Source organism: Lissotriton helveticus, chromosome 5_1, assembly GCF_964261635.1.
Source record: "Lissotriton helveticus chromosome 5_1, aLisHel1.1, whole genome shotgun sequence".
Classification (NCBI taxonomy): Eukaryota; Metazoa; Chordata; class Amphibia; order Caudata; family Salamandridae; genus Lissotriton; species Lissotriton helveticus.
The window spans coordinates 978,397,003-978,413,474 of NC_136065.1; the positions used below are offsets into that span (position 1 = coordinate 978,397,003).

At 41.4% G+C, this 16,472-nt stretch overlaps 1 protein-coding gene across 1 annotated transcript in view; it reads left to right on the forward strand.

Moving 5' to 3' along the window:
- Positions 1-16,472, forward strand: part of TCERG1L (transcription elongation regulator 1 like) — a 1,322,664-nt gene that overhangs the window by 819,798 nt on the left and 486,394 nt on the right. The window contains exon 7 of the mRNA XM_078643487.1: positions 7,881-7,969. Coding sequence (XP_078499613.1) covers positions 7,881-7,969 — 89 coding nt within the window. The remainder of the gene's footprint in view (positions 1-7,880; positions 7,970-16,472) is intronic.

Consider the following 16,472-nt stretch of genomic DNA (forward strand, 5'->3'; position numbering starts at 1 on the left):
GTAAAAAAATACGTTGTAAATACATGCGTTATAATGGTATTTGAGTAGTAACATTTTCGTTGTAATGGTAGTGCGTAGTAAAAGTTGCGTGGTAAACGTTGTATACCTTTAATAAATATTATTATTTCCTTCTTTATTATTAATTTACTTCCCACCCTATTCCCCTATAAACCCACAACCCGCTACAGGAAATATAAAATTTTATTTAACATAATTAGCAAGTAATCAATTAAATTAAATTAATTACCAATAAAATTATAAATAATCAACAAATATTTTTTAAATAACAATTAATTAAATATTACTAACAATTAATAAATTTACATATTTAATGATTTATAATTAAATTACTTCCCACCCTATTCCCCTATAAACCCACAACCCGCTACATGACATAAATTATTTAAATTAACATAATTACCAATTAATCAATTAAATTAAATTATTTACAAATACATTTTTATATATTAAAAAAAATTAATTAATTAACATTTATTTAAATATTACTACCAAATCATAAATTTACATATTTAATTAATTATAATTAAATTACTTCCCACCCTATTCCCCTATAAACCCACAACCCGCTACATCACATAAATATTTTAAATTAGCATAATTAGCAATGAATCAATTAAATTAAATTAATTACCAATTAAATATTATATAATTGAAAACTATTATTCAATTAACAATTATATAAATATTACTACCAATTAATAAATTTACATTTTTAATTATTTATAATTAAATTACTTCCCACCCTATTCCCCTATAAACCCACAACCCGCTACATCACAAAAATATTTTAAATTAGCATAATTAGCAATTAATCAATTAAATTAAATTAATTACCAATTACATTTTATATAATTGAAAACTTAATATTTAATTAACAATTATTTAAATATTACTACCAATTAATAAATTTACATATTTAATTAATTATAATTAAATTACTTTCCACCCTATTCCCCTAAAAACCCACAACCCGCTACATGACATAAATTATTTAAATTACCATAATTACCAATTAATCAATTAACTTAAATTAATTAGCAATTAAATTTAATATAATTAAAAATTATTATTTAATTAACAATTAATTAAATATTACTACCAATTAATACATTTACATATTTTATTAATTATAATTAAATTACTTCCCACCCTATTCCCCTAAAAACCCACTACCCGCTCCTAGAAATTATTATACTATTTGAATAAATTTTTATATTTATTAATTATTTTTAAAAAAAATTTCAATATAAATACATAAAAAAATTACATATATTTAATCATGACTGTCGATAACACAACTTTCGATAGTCTTAAAACCGATATTTTGACTTTCGATATTTTTAAACTACTATAAGTAACGATATTTTTTACTATCGATATTACTTACTCGATATTTTTTCAATCGATATTTTTTAACATACATGAAAATCGATAATAAATACATCGATATTACTTACCTCGACATTAATGCCTTCTCGATATTCTGGAGTCGATATTATGTCCAGTCGAAAATAAAAACTCGATATTTAGACTACACACCGTTCCTAGGGTGGGGTCCTGCTTCCTTGCCCGCTTTCCGTGACACCGCGTAGTCAGTGTTTACGGTCTGGTTGCAACCTTAAATATCTTATGAGGGCGTTTTCCCGCTTGCTCTCACTCGCGTCCATTTGATTGACGTGGAACAACGTCCTACCGTCAACCACTTGTATCTAGGATACCGCGCTGAGTGGGCGTTGCCTGGGTGAATGTTATTCCGCCCCTGGTGCTTTTGTCTCGGACGTCTGCGTCTGTTTCCTCTGTGATCACCTGTTAAAGATCGCAAAGCACAATGGAACCGGTAGTTCCCATGTTTTGCAATCCCACATATTCGTTCCTAGTTTATGCTTCTTACATTAAGTTATTTTCTGTACCATTATCCCCACGTTGGTTAATCATTTTGTTACAGCCCGATGTTATTTTATTTGCAATGTAACAATCGTATCAAAACAAAAAACAAAAAACCCGGTGCATAATTTATTTCCAACCTACGACTGTTCTGTGCCACGCCACATCCAGGGACTTCGCAGCGGTGGCGATAGCGACTCCAGCAGCGGCCCGCTCTACTACCTGATCCGTTTAGTGCACGCACCTGATTCACAGTTTGGGGTCGGCCAGCGAGGCCCTCGCTTTCTAAGGAGGACAGCACTAACTCAGAGTGGGGCGACCCACGATCGGGCCCGGTCGGACGGGCTCCTTTTACACACCATCGAAAGTGCGAGGGGGTGAGGTGGGAGCGATTTTACCCCCACTTTCTTCCCGCCGGTACATTGCAAGGCACACTGGTGACGGGGAGACTGATTGTGCAGCTGCAGACCCCCTTGGCATTTGCGCATAGTTGCTGGTGGCACTCAGCAACCACGAGACACTACTAGGCATCGGTAAAGGGGACAGGACACAGAGTAAGCTCCCCTTCTCGCAGAGGCAGTTGCCAGTGCAAAGTCCCCCGGCACAGCGCGATGAGGAGGCGTGGGCGGGGGAGATGCAGGCGGAAGACTCTGATATAAAGACCATGCTCCGCTCCATGGAGCAAAATATCCAGACGAATATAGCGGCGCTGGGATCCAAGATGGACGCCATGTCCTACAGAATGGACCGCATGGCGGAACGCCTTGATAAGCACGCTGAGCGGCACGACATGGCTGACCGGCGGATCACAGAGGTAGAGGAGGCCCAAACGGAACTAGACACGGCAAGACGGCGGGCGGAGACACTCATTAGAACGCTCCAGGATAAAACGGAGGATTTGGAGGCGAGGTCCCGTCGCTGCAATCTACGCATCATAGGCCTTCCGGAGACCACACAGACGGGGAAGATGGAACTATTCATAGAACGATTGCTCACCATCCTGCTCGGTGACGGAGTGTTCTCGGCAATGTTTGTCGTGGAACGCGCACACCGCACGCTTGGCCCACAGCCCAAACCGGGTTTCCCTCCCCGTCCAGTCATAGCGAAATTGTTAAACTACCGAGACAGAGACACGGCGCTCAGGCTGGCACGTACCAAGGGAGACCTGCAATACGAGGGGTCGGCGATCTCCCTTTTTCCGGACTTTACAGCAAGGGTGCAAGAGGCACGAAAACATTTTGCCCCCCACAAGAAGCGTCTCAGAGACATGGGCCTAGATTATGCAATGTTATACCCGGCCAAACTACGTGTGAACAGGCAAGGACATTCGCATATTTTCACGGACCCGGCGGACTTACAGAAAGCTCTGAAAACATGGGCCAGGGAGCAGAAAGATGGTCAAGCCGATAATCGGAAGGAGGCGGATGACAGTCAACTGAATGAACAGGAGTGAAGTGGGGGCCCGGCGCCTGGAGCATGGTGTCCTTATTAGAAGACTTTAAAATACTGGCGACGTGCAGGAACCGGGACTGGGGATGGAACCCACGGGGATGATGTATCAGATAAGTGGGGCCGGGGCCCTGGGAGGTGGATGGACCACTCTGGGGATTGAACTCTCCTGAACTCAAGGGCTGGGTGCCCCTGACATATATGCAAGCTGGCGGGCTGGGGTGGCCTCCTGGGGGGTGGCGGGGGTGGAAGGGATAAGAACGGTAAAACAAGGTGAATAACACTGAGGTATACAGGTTGATGCAAAAGTTGATTTTAGTTGTGACTATTTGGTTTATAAATGAGAAGTCCCCAGTATTATCATTGACTTTCTTCTTAGATCTTCTCCCCACGGAACATTTTCATGTATCAGTGAAATAGAAAGCAGTGGAGTTATAGAAGATAAGGTTATTGATGGCTAAAGTTGTAGTGATCACATTTTTCACTCTAATTGTGCGAGTCTGGCAAAAGTGTGCAGAATCTCTGATAGAAAAGATAAGGTGAGGGCAGTAAGTGCATTAGTGTGATGTTTCTTGTATCACTTTGTTTTGTGTCCAGAGTTTGAAATGTAAATTAAGAGCATTTAATGTTGAGGAAGTTTTTCAACTTTTTTAGCAGAATATTAGCTGATTTTACAGCGCACTTAGTTGAGACTTAGGATACAAATCAATGATGTGACCTGCAAGGTTATGTAGATATAAAAACAAGTTGCACATATGCCTTTGTATTGTTTTTTGTGGTGGTAGGCTGATTGCATTCTAAGATGCTTGTTGCCATTCGGGATTTAGTTTTAGAGTGACATATTTTGCACCAGAAATGAGCTGGTGACATTGATTACTTACTGTTTGGAGTATGAGAGCAACTAATATATTCTAAAATGTAAAAGCACACTTGGATAGACAATGTTACATAAATGCAGGATAACACATTCGTTCCTAAAAGTCTTACATATTCTATATGGAACATCTCCATTGGGGTATGTTATATATATGTAATATATATGTATATTTATATAATGTGTTATGTGCATGAATATTTACAGTACTTGCAGTATTGGTTGACACTGATGTTTTCGAGTCTACTATCCAAAATGTATAAAGTAGTACGCTTTGAGTCATAATTTTTCTCTACAATAGTCTGTACATTTAATAACATCCACTTACACAAAATTTGTTTTCTGTACTTTTGAATTAAAAAAAGCAGAATAGGTTTCAAATGGTTTCCAATGTTTGCTTATTCACCTACTTCACTAAAAATCTAGACTCTTTTTAATGTTTACTCTAAATGAGTTTCAGGAAGTTATCGGAACTCCTTTATTATAAATTTAGTAGACCTGTGCAGAGATTTGCAGTTATCCATAGAGTTTCTTTGGGAAAATAGTCTGATTTTTGAATCAATAAATTGACAGCAGTATTTTGCTGCAGAAATTGAAGAATTCCAGTTGACAGTATGATTTTATAAAACACCCACACATTAACTCTCTAATGTGCCTGTTCATGTGATCTAAACACATCTATAACATCTTAAATGTCAACATTATGCAGATATTATATTACTTCATCACCAATACATCCAACTAACGAAATCCATCTAAAAGAACTCCAACTTTGCCCCCTCTCAATCTGGATTCTGCAGCAACCACAGCACCGAGAGTGCTCTACTCGCTGCTACAAACAACATCCACACTCTCCTATGCCACACCGCAGCCCTGATCCTACTAGACCTCTCTGCAGCCTTCTACACCATCTCCCACCGCACACTCACCGCCAGGCTCCACGATGCCATCATTAGGCCTGGGCGGTAAATTCTGTTCCACTCACAGAATTTGCGGAATTTGGGTAATTTCACATTCCAGGGAGAACGCGGAATTGCCAACATTTCGCGATCCGCTGCTTCGCAGAATGTTTTGCTTGTTTGCGCTTTCAAAATGTATGTTCACAAACCATTCGCAAACAGGGAAAAAGCATCGCGAACGGGCGGAACAAGCAAATGCGCGTGTCCGCTGAACTTTTGCGTGCTTGCGGAGTTTTTTTTCCGTTTCGTGGAGCTTTGCGTAGCCCGACTACGCAAATCCCACCCACACCTAGCCGGCATACAGGGAACCACCCTTGAATGGCTCTGCTCCTTCCTCACCGGCAGAACCCAAAGAATCAGACTTCCACCCTTGCTCTCCAAACCCACAGAGATCAACTGCGGAGTACCCCAAGGATCATCACTCAGCCCTACGCTCTTCAACATCTTCATGGCTCCCCTCTCCGCCATCATCGGACAGTACAGACTCAGCATAGTATACTGTACCAAGAACACCCAGCTCATCCTCTCCCTCTCCAAGGACCACAAAACCACCAGACTCAGCTTCCAGGAAAGGATGAAGGATGTTGTATCATGGATGAGCAGCTGCTGCCTGAAGCTCAGCTCAGAGATGACAGAAATCCTCTTCCTCTGAACCACCCCCTATGCATAGGACTACACCTGGTGGCTCACCGGCCTTGGTGGCCCCCCCAAACCCACAGACCACACCCGGAACCTCAGTATCATACTCGACTCCTCCCTTTCCATGACCCGACAGATCAACGCTGCCACCTGTTTCAACACCCTCTGCATCCTTCGCAAAGCCTTCAAATGGACCCACCCGAATCAAGAAACATCATCATGACCAATGCACTCATAACCAGCAGACTGGACTACAGAAAGGCCCTCTATGCCAGGATCAACACATATCTACTTCACAAACTCCAGACCATACAGAGCATCGCAGCTAGATTCATCCTCGGCATCCCTTGAACAAACACATCACCCAACACCTGCAAGACCTTCACTGGTTCCCCGTCGAGAAGAGAGTAACTTTCAAGATACTCACCCATGCCTACAAATGCCTCCACAAACCCGGACCCCAATATCTCAACGAAAGAATCTCCGTCCACGTACCCAAGAGAAACCTCCGGCCCGCCATCCTCGCCGAAGCCCAAAGCAGCCGCTGAACCAGAATGGGTGGAAGAGCCTTCTCCTACATTGTGGCTAAGACCTGGAATGAGCTCACGATCGACCTCAGACACGCCCCCACTCTGCACATCTTCAGGAAGACCCTCAAGACCTGGCTCTTCGACTGACAGAAGCTGTTCCCCCCAGCGCCTTGAGACCCTCACGGGTGAGTAGTGCCCTTCACATTACCCTGATGGATTGATTGATTGATTGAACGATCTTCGTACGGAGCGTTTTTCCCCGTACGATTCGTACTCGTAAACGTCCCCGTACGATTCTGCAAGTACGATCCCAACCAAAAGCGTCACTCCGTACAACTCATAAAGGTCTATTTACGTTCGGACGTAGCGTGAAGCGTCAGCCGAATGCAAATCGTATGGACTTGCGATTTTTACGGAGTTTGTTACGAGTCGTACAGAGTGACGCTTTTAGTTGGGATCGTACTTGCAGAATCGTACGGGGACGTTTACAAGTACGAATCGTATGGGGAAAAACGCTCCGTACAAAGTTTCGGAGCACTTTTTACCCGATTGGAATCGACCCCTATGTGTACGTAAGCGTAGGCACGATCATTTTAAGCCATTCTAGACCAAGGGGCCTATTCCGATCCGGTAAAATTCTCGTCCGTACCATTCGCATCCGGAGCCGTCTCCGTACGACTCGTACACACACCGTACGACTCGACGAGTACGATCCGGACCGGGGTATCAGGACGCGATTTGTACGGTCCACATCAGGTAAGGGCGATTCGTATGGAAAAGCGCACATTCACATACACACCATATGGTGCGTACCCACCCATGATCGCAGGGTTACGGTGCCCCATGATCGCAGGGGTAGGCGCGTACCTGTTTCGGGCCAGTCTCTACTTTTACGGCAGTTTTGAGCTCTTGTAGCAAAATAGCCGTACTGTGTTTCTTCAACACTGATCGTTCTTCCTGGTACGGATGATGCGGTCTATTTACGTTCGGACGTAGCGTGAAGTGTCAGCCGAATGCAAATCGTATGGACTTGCGATTTGTATGGAGTTTGTTACGAGTCGTACGGAGTGACGCTTTTGGTTGGGATCGTACTTGCAGAATTGTACGGGGACGTTTACGAGTAGGAATGGTACATGGAAAAACGCTCCGTATGAAGATTCGGGACGCTTTTTACCCGATCGGAATCGACCCCCAAATGTACCAAACGTCAACAACAATACAACACTGTGAAATTTGTGGTCAATTTACATATCCAAATGTGTTCAATGTACCTTTATGATTTGCTTAAGATCATTCTAGGATGAAATGGTAACTCTAAGAAAAATGATTGCAAATGACTGAAGCAGAATTATTGCAAGTAAAACACATTTAGAAAATTATAGAGGTCGATGGAGGTATTCAGCTTGCTAATAGCAATATTTGATTGAAATGGTTATAGCATTTGTCTTATATGTAAGCTATAAATGCAGTAATTATGTTGAAAGTATTTTTATTGATGCCTTGTACACTATTTTGCACTTTAAGGAACATGCCATCACAAAAGTCAAAGAGGAAGACTGCCTACCTAAAGGGAATAAACCTGTGGCATCTACTCCAGTTCCAGGCTCCCCATGGTAAGACAAAAATGTTCTCCACATCTTCATGAATAATATCAAGCTGATTGCGAAAATGCACTTATTTGAACAGTATAATGGAAATGTAGGGTTAAACATGATTCGCATTCCCTTGGCATCACACTAAATTTTACTTACACTTTGGAAAAATGGTGTTGAGTAAATCAATAATGAAACTATTATAGCTCTCTTAGATTGCGGATGCTGTGTGACATTTTTATTGACGATGGTCACATCACTTGCGTTGCTGTGGTTCCATGTGGCGGGCCTCCAAGGATTGGTGTGCATAAAACTCCCTCACCTGATTTTACTGAAAATCAAGTGAACAGGCTGAAACGAGGACAATGGGGCAAAGGGACAGCATGAGAATGGTAGAGGAGGATCTATGTAGGGGGGACCATGGCTACAGGGAAATCCAAAAACCTGTGACTCTCAGCAATGTGAGAGCAGGAATTATGGAGACACGATCAATGCATGCAACAGTTGATAATACACTCTCCCAAAGTCAATTCTCAACCCAGACGTCAACTAACCTAGACCTCAATATTCCGAGTTGACTCCCATTTAAGAATTGTTGGTGAACGGACTATGCTAATCACCTTGTTTTCTTTTCTTTTTTTTCTCTACCCCTCCGTTGCGCAGTTATTTATTGTTCATGCTGTATTCTTTATCCGTGGTTTGTTTACTTACTGTCAGCCTTCTAGGTAATGTAAGGCCCTTCTGTTTTTCACAATGTGTATGTGAAGCGCACTGATACCTACGGGTCTAGCTAGCGCTATACAAAACTTAAAATAAATAAATAAATAAATAGATCATGCTGACATGGGCTAGGTATAATGTCACAGGGGACCATTCCTTCAGTGGAACCTTCCACTGTAAACCCATAACAATCTGAAGATACTGATCACAGTCACATTGTAGCAATAAGGTTACAATGCCTGGCATCTTTCATGGAGTCCCTCCTTAGGAAAATCCAACAACTACTCACACATTGTGGCGGGTCTATTGACACAATGTGCTCATCTTATTTCCACAATGGTTTAGTAAAGACTGTTGAGAAGGTAGTTAGGACTTGTGCTGCTACACTACAACAACCTCATAAAATATCAACAACCTTCTAAACTGTGCGTTGCAATTTCACAATAATATATCAGTTCATTTAATGTTTTATTGCTCCTGTGTGGTTACCTCAAATAAGATACTTGAAGACAAAGAACACATGCAAAGAGAAATGTGTCTGAAACAAATCGCAATATGTTAGATGATATAAAATTATGTTACTCTTTTACATATGACATCTGTGTTTTACGAGAGTTCAAAAAAGGTCCTGAATGTTATTTGCCTTGACATATAACATCATACTTTGTTTATATTTTCAATCTGGTTAATGTGATGGATCTCGGTGTGATGTTCACCAGAAGCATGGAATATCGATACCTTGCAATGATTGATCCAAAACTGCTACAAACCCTGGATCCCAAATTTAGAGTTAAACCTAATCACCCCAGATTGAAAGAACTTCTGAAAACTGAAGGTTTCACAATAACCTTTATATAAATCTGTCCAGGTCTGCCATAGCACAATACAATACAATAAACTGAGTGACCGAATGCACACCAACTTGCCTTACTGGACTCCACAGGCCTAGTTATCCTCATTACTGTATCATTTCTATTTATTCTCATTTGTGTATAAGGTAGAGCACTATTGTTTGAGGAATACCAGTGCTTGAAAGTACACCAAAATAAATAAATGAAATAAAAAGCATATGAAGTTACCCCAGACATCCCATCACACCTGGTTACAGCAATTGATGTAGTGACATAAAAGATGTTGTTCTCCCTTACTGAGTCACTTGGAGGAGCCTGAGTGATATACTATTCAGGGCGGATATGTGGATTGTAGAACCAGTAGCACACATTCAAAGCAGCAAAACTGATAAGGAATACAATACTTAGCCACAGGACAATATAATAAGTAGAGGAATGAAGTCCTAGATGACCCTCTGTGACCATGAACAGCCGAAACTGCTTGGGCATTTCTTCCTTCAAGCTTCTTTCACACACACTCTTGTGTGACTTTTGCCTACATTGCATGACTATTTGCGGTAGTTTTTGGAAGCTGTATCTCTCTTTTCAATGGTAACCATGCTGAAAGGCATTCTGTACTGCTTTTCGGCTGATTGCAAACTGCTTTCAATCCATGTAGCAAAAGGCCATAGATGAAAATAACACACTTCCTCCTTCTCAATGCATCTTGAAGAAAAGTGGTTGTACTTCAACAAACGTGTTCATTTATGCAGCACCACCCTTCTACAGTTCAGATTTTTCTCAGAGAAGAGGGATTACAATACTTAGCCACAGGACAATATAAAAAGTAGAGGAATGAAACCCTAGATGACCCTCTGTGACCATCAACAGCCGAAACTGCTTGGGCATTTCTTCCTTCAAGCTTCTTTCACACACACTCTTGTGTGACTTTTGCCTACATTGCATGACTATTTGCGGTAGTTTTTGGAAGCTGTATCTCTCTTTTCAATGGTAACCATGCTGAAATGCATTCTGTACTGCTTTTCGGCTGACTGCAAACTGCTTTCAATCCATGTAGCAAAAGGCCATAGATGAAAATAACACACTTCCTCCTTCTCAATGCATCTTGCAGAAAAGTGGTTGTACTTCAACAAACGTGTTCATTTATGCAGCACCACCCTTCTACAGTTCAGATTGTTCTCAGAGAAGAGGGTTTAAAGCTTTTGATAATCCTTTACTCAACAACTGAATAATTGAAGTGGTCTTACTGTAGACATCTTTTGGCAAGCCCCACGACGTCCCTCCTGATCTCTATGCTGCAATAAGACTGTTACGTTGAAACAGGAGGAAATGGTGCGTGAAAGCCAGTTAGTGGCGATGGTTCCTTGTGATAAAATGTCCAGCGTTGGTTTAGTGTTTTCTATGAACATACAAAAGTCTCCACTTGGTCAGGTTCAGCATTCAGGCTTAAGTGAAGGAATTGATCTGACTGGTCCTCGGTTGTGAAGTGACAAGATCACAAATGTGTTTTTCACATGTGGAGTGTGATGTAAAGCTAATGCAGTGTCAAAGTTAAACTGGCACATAGATTGCCTTTTTACTTACATCTCTGTATTTTTTGTTGCTTGCTTCAGTGTAAAATTGAGCAACCAGAGAGATTGAACATAAAGCAGTGCAAAGTTCCAATGACCAGGTGACTGCCTATTAAGTCGATTTTGAAATGTTCTTCTTATTACTGATTTACTAGGATTATAGGGCAAAATCATCAGCTATGTGCATGCATTTTAGTCAAAACAGCCACTTTATTCTTGAGGCACTATCATTTCAAGCTCCAATCCGAATGAAGCTTCATCACTTTGTTTATAGGTATAAAATTGTCCAACAAGCATGCACAAGGTTATGTTATAAATAATGAATGCTATCATTTTATTGTTATCATTTCTATTACTATCATCGTCCTTTTAAGTGCTGCCTTGGAGCACCAAGTGCAGCGTTAGGTTGCATCACTGACTTTTCAACTAAATAACGGGGAGAAGATATTGAATCATTTATATGGTTTGCAATATTTGTCAAGTAAGTACTTTAGGGCTGCTCAGATTGCAAGATGGTATTTGCAGAAAATAATAAGTGATGCGGATGGTCAATTTGAGGATCTGTAGGTATTGGGATCCAGCATCCTATCAGCTTTGCAGCTTTATATGAGGATTTTTTATTAAATCCTTTCCTTCTCTGGGAACCAGGAATGTCAACAAGGCTTTTGGTGGTATCACCTGTACTGAGAGTTTGAACTGGAGTATGATGCCAGGTGAATTGAAAGGTGCACATGTTTGGTAGGCCACCGATTTTATTTGAGCTTTTTAGTCGATTTGACTATTTTTTATTCAAATTAATTTTAGTCCACCAAGGCGGAGACATAATGTACATGTGGGCAGAGATGATAGCTCGCTACACAAGAAGAATTATCGTTATATTATTTGTGCGCTGGGTCATAGTTCAATCATTGAGCAGAAATCAAGAGGTTACAGTCCAGATTTAGATCTCAGCGTATACCAAATTACTGTTTATTGCTCAATAATCATTAGCTTTACTTCCCCTGTCACAATGCAGGGAGGAGTTGTGGTCTTGTGCCTCAAATGCTCATTTGGAAACACGGGTTCAAATCCTAACTGTGATCCTACACCAGCAATCTACTCCCCATCCCTTAATTTGACAACACGTGTAATATACGTGTAATATAACAAGTAAAAATCTAGTGTGATGCTAGATAGTCATCAGAAATCTGTATCCAATACTTTTTATGACCCCTGTTCAAGATGTCTAGATGTTCCTGCTACATTAAAAAAAATCTCTAAATATCTCCACGTCTCCTTGTTCTTAGGTCCAAGACATGTTATATGATAAAAAAAGAAAAGAACCAAAACAAGGTCATGTGCAAATTATTGAAAGTGCATTAAGCATCAGCATTTGCCTCAAAGAACAGCGATCTCTAAAAAGTGTTCGCTAGGCGAGAAACCTAATCCCGTAGGATTTCCAGAGGGGGGGGGAAGGGAGGGGAAGGGAGTGAAACTATAGCAAAGTATCACTTTTACTTATTCTGTGTTGTTCACATCTGGGGATTCCAAAATGTTTTTTCCTAACCCTGCCCCTTTCCTCCGAGACATGCCAGAGCTAAATAAAGGAAAATAACATGTCAAGAGGCTTATTTACAAGCCACTTGCGTCGCCGGTGCGTCACTTTGTTCCCCATATAAAAAGTGACACACCAGTGGCGCAAGGGGCTTGTAAATAAGTCCCAAGGTGTGGCCTTATGATGCCACCTACCAATGCAAGGACATAAAATTGCTATAGTTCTTCAAAAAAACGTTCATCCTAGGCATTATAATTACAGTGCTGGATGGCACAGATAGGAAATATATGTTATAAATTAGAATATCACATCGATATACATTTCTGAATGTTTGTAATGAGAAATACATATTTAAAGGTTGAGTATAGGCGTTATCACCATTGTCTGAAAGTTATGCTGCGCTATTTACATTGAATAAAATGAATCTCATTGAGGCAGCATGGCCGCACTATAGATTCCTAACAGATGAAATTAACCATGTTCTGTCTACAGCTGTTCCTATTAAGAGGTTTCATCCCCCATCCTCATCGGTCCTGCTTTCTGTAATTCGCTTTCATCTGGACCCAATACATACACTGTTTTCTGAAGGCACTGAGAATCATCTCTGAGAAGCTTCTGCTGCAATAGGAATAACCTCTGTTCTGAAACTAGGTTAGATGTATGGGTAACTGCCTGGATTCAATTGTAAAGATCGAGTTTTGGGAAGCCTGTTTGCAATTTACGTGATCAGTTTTGAAGAAACTTTCCACGGTACGAATAACTGGGCACAAAATGCTTTCCACATTTCCAGCTGTTTGTGCAGCTGGCGCCGCCACCAGTTTGCTGGAGGCAGACCTCAGCGCATGTGTAGATATGCGTTCATTGTTCATTAGTGTTTTTACAATAAACGATGGACATGAATAAGCCACAAAACTGTGGATACAATGTTCTTGAAAAAGCTGAAACTTTTTTACATTGTAGGGTCTAGTTTACATTTGTTTAGTAATGGTCGGATTCAGAACTGTCTCTGAGACTTTGGCAAGATTCCTTAAGAAAACCTTCCTTTGCATTCCTTTTGTATTTGATAATAACCAACGGTTAATGGCCTCTTATCACTGTACGAGAGGATAGGGTTGTCTGTATCAGAGAATTAACTATCAGTGGCTTTGGTTCTTCTTAACATTGACGCTTCAGGCCATAGTTTCATACCCATCCCTGTACACACAAACTAACATACACATACCACACGTTCATACATTTATCACTACAGTCCAAAGGTCAAATTCAAGTTTATTGCCAAGGTAGGGAGAAACTGGCATGTGTTAAACACAGTTTACTGCCTCATATATTACTTTATACATTAAATGAACTTATTGATTAGTAAGGCGGTCTCTTGTATGCAATTTTATCTTAATACACACAACAAACCTTTGTTGAAAGGTGTGTTAATGGGAGTGGTAGGTAGGCATCTAACCCAGTCACAAGGTTACCAACACGTTACTTGTTCCTAAATAGGGTCTCTATAAATTCATCCTCTGCTCACCCCTTGGTAGCTGACACCAAGCATTAAGGCTTAACTTAGGAGACATGCGCACCAAGTCATAACAATAGGAAACATTTGTATCTTTAAAACAACACCAAAACCATGAAAATCCAATGTAGGGCACAGGAGGTATGAATTGTTGAAGAATAAACACTTTCTAGTGCTTAGAAACCAACAACACCACTTCTGGACGCCTAGTCACCAATGACCGGGTCAAAGTGAAAGTTTGAGGCTGACCGTGAGGGAACCCTGCTCGGATACCCCATGTGGAAGGCCTCAGTCAAAATTTTACCTTCAGACTTGAAAACTTTTCTGGATCCATTTTCGTCGAGGCCCTCGCTGGTCTGCCACAATCTGGATTTGGTGAGGATTCGCTGGCTTGACCTTCTGGGAACTCCCGGTCAAACTCTGGAAGTCAGACCTCCTGAGCTCTTCCGGGGGGCGAACCGGGAATCCAGGCTGGGTTGCAATTGAAGGTGGCTGGTGTGGCTCTCACAGTCAGGACATTCACCCGCTGGAGCTTTTCCCCCAAAATTTCCCAGCCTTCTGAGGGTCTTTCCAGAATAAGGTCTCCTGGTGGGTTTCAAGTGTCCAAAACATAAATCCAAGGGAGTGGACTCTCCTAGATGGTTCTCGGCAGGCCTGGATTTCACTTCCCACAATGAACTTGGTCAACCCCTTAAAATTCCACTGGACGAAATCCAGGAGGGGAGACTCTGGCTGGAGAAAGGTCAGTTAAGCTCTGCTAACCTGTAGCTGCAGGGAGCCCACTTCTTGCTCCTTGAAGTAAGGCAAAGTCCTCAGAGTTGTAGTCCGAGAGAGTGTAGCAGGCGCAGGCTTCACCAGTTCAGGGTTCCTTCAGGACAATCCTCCTCCTTCTTGTAGTTTCAGACAGCAGAACTGAAAGGCTCTGCACCTCTCACATATTTATCTAATGTTCTAATGTGACAAGCAGGGGAGCACCCCTGTCCAATGAGGTGCAGTGCAACACCCCAAAGTGTGACAACTTCCTCTAAAGTGTAGCTTAGTAGTGTCCCAGAAGACACTATTCTCTCAAAATCCATCATTGCTGAAATTTCAGCAGAGCAGCAAGAGCTATCTAAACCAAACTCAGATGATGGCTTATTTCCATAAAGTCCCCCACTCACATCTGTGAATTCCTTTATTAAGCATCCCATCTGGCAGAGAGAGGGGGTGGCCCAGGCTTACAGGCTTGCTTGACCTGTTCTTCCTTTGAAGCTGAAGCTTTAGGGCCCAACTTCATGCTCTGGCATTCCTGTGCCTCACCGAATTCTCTCCATCAGATAGCCTCTGTCCAGCCAAGCCACTTATCACCTAATCAAGGCAGCTTCGCTAATACCCTCAGGGCTGAGCAATAAGGGAAGAGTGCAAGAGGTTGGATATTGGCTAACAGAAAAGAAAATCTTATAACTTTTTTCTGTACAAGTTATAATAATTTCAAAAGTTACAATATTTTCAAAAATGCCAAATTTCTGGATTTATCAATACCATTATGTTCAGTCTTTGAATTATATTTTTTCACAATCTTTTAGCAATAGTTATGCATCCATAGCATATTGCCATGTTAGCCTCTAAGACCAACTATCTACAATGGGGAAAATGAAAAGACAAATTTCCTCCACATCAGAGTTTATAAAACCTCTTTTAAAAACTCCCTGCTCATAAATACAGGAGCCACCCACACATTGAACACCTAGCGGAGACCTGGGGGTTTCCTAATATGCAAAAAAAGATTAAGATTATGACTTCACAGTGCCTGGGGCACCAAAGTTGACTTTGTAGTGAATTTCCTACGCTGGGAAAATATAGCATGGGCAGTTTTTTACTCACCAGAGTTTATACACATCTTTTATAGGGACCCTGCTTATAGGTACATGTCTCCCCACCCCTGGAACACCTGGAGGAGATCTCGTGGGTACCTAATACGTAATAATAAGGTAGATTGACACTTTTAAAGTGGCCATACCGCCAAAGTCGTGTTTACAGGGAACTTGCTTTTCAAACCAGTTCTGCAGTGCTACAACCCAAGGCTGCTTTTAAAACGACTTAAGGCACTCAGCAGTGCATTCATGGAAGTGTAACAAAGGCTGCGGGCCTCTAAACTGCCATGCCCTATTATCTACTAGGGACTTATATGGTAGGTCATGCCAATGTGTACCTCAATGTATGTGTTTGTGTTTAACATAGCACTGGCCCAAGACACAGTCAGAGTCAGCTGCCATCAGTTCCTTTCAGCACAAAAAATGGGGATACATAGGCCACACATGGTGACTTTCCAACACCCTTCCATCCTGGTTTTAGTTAC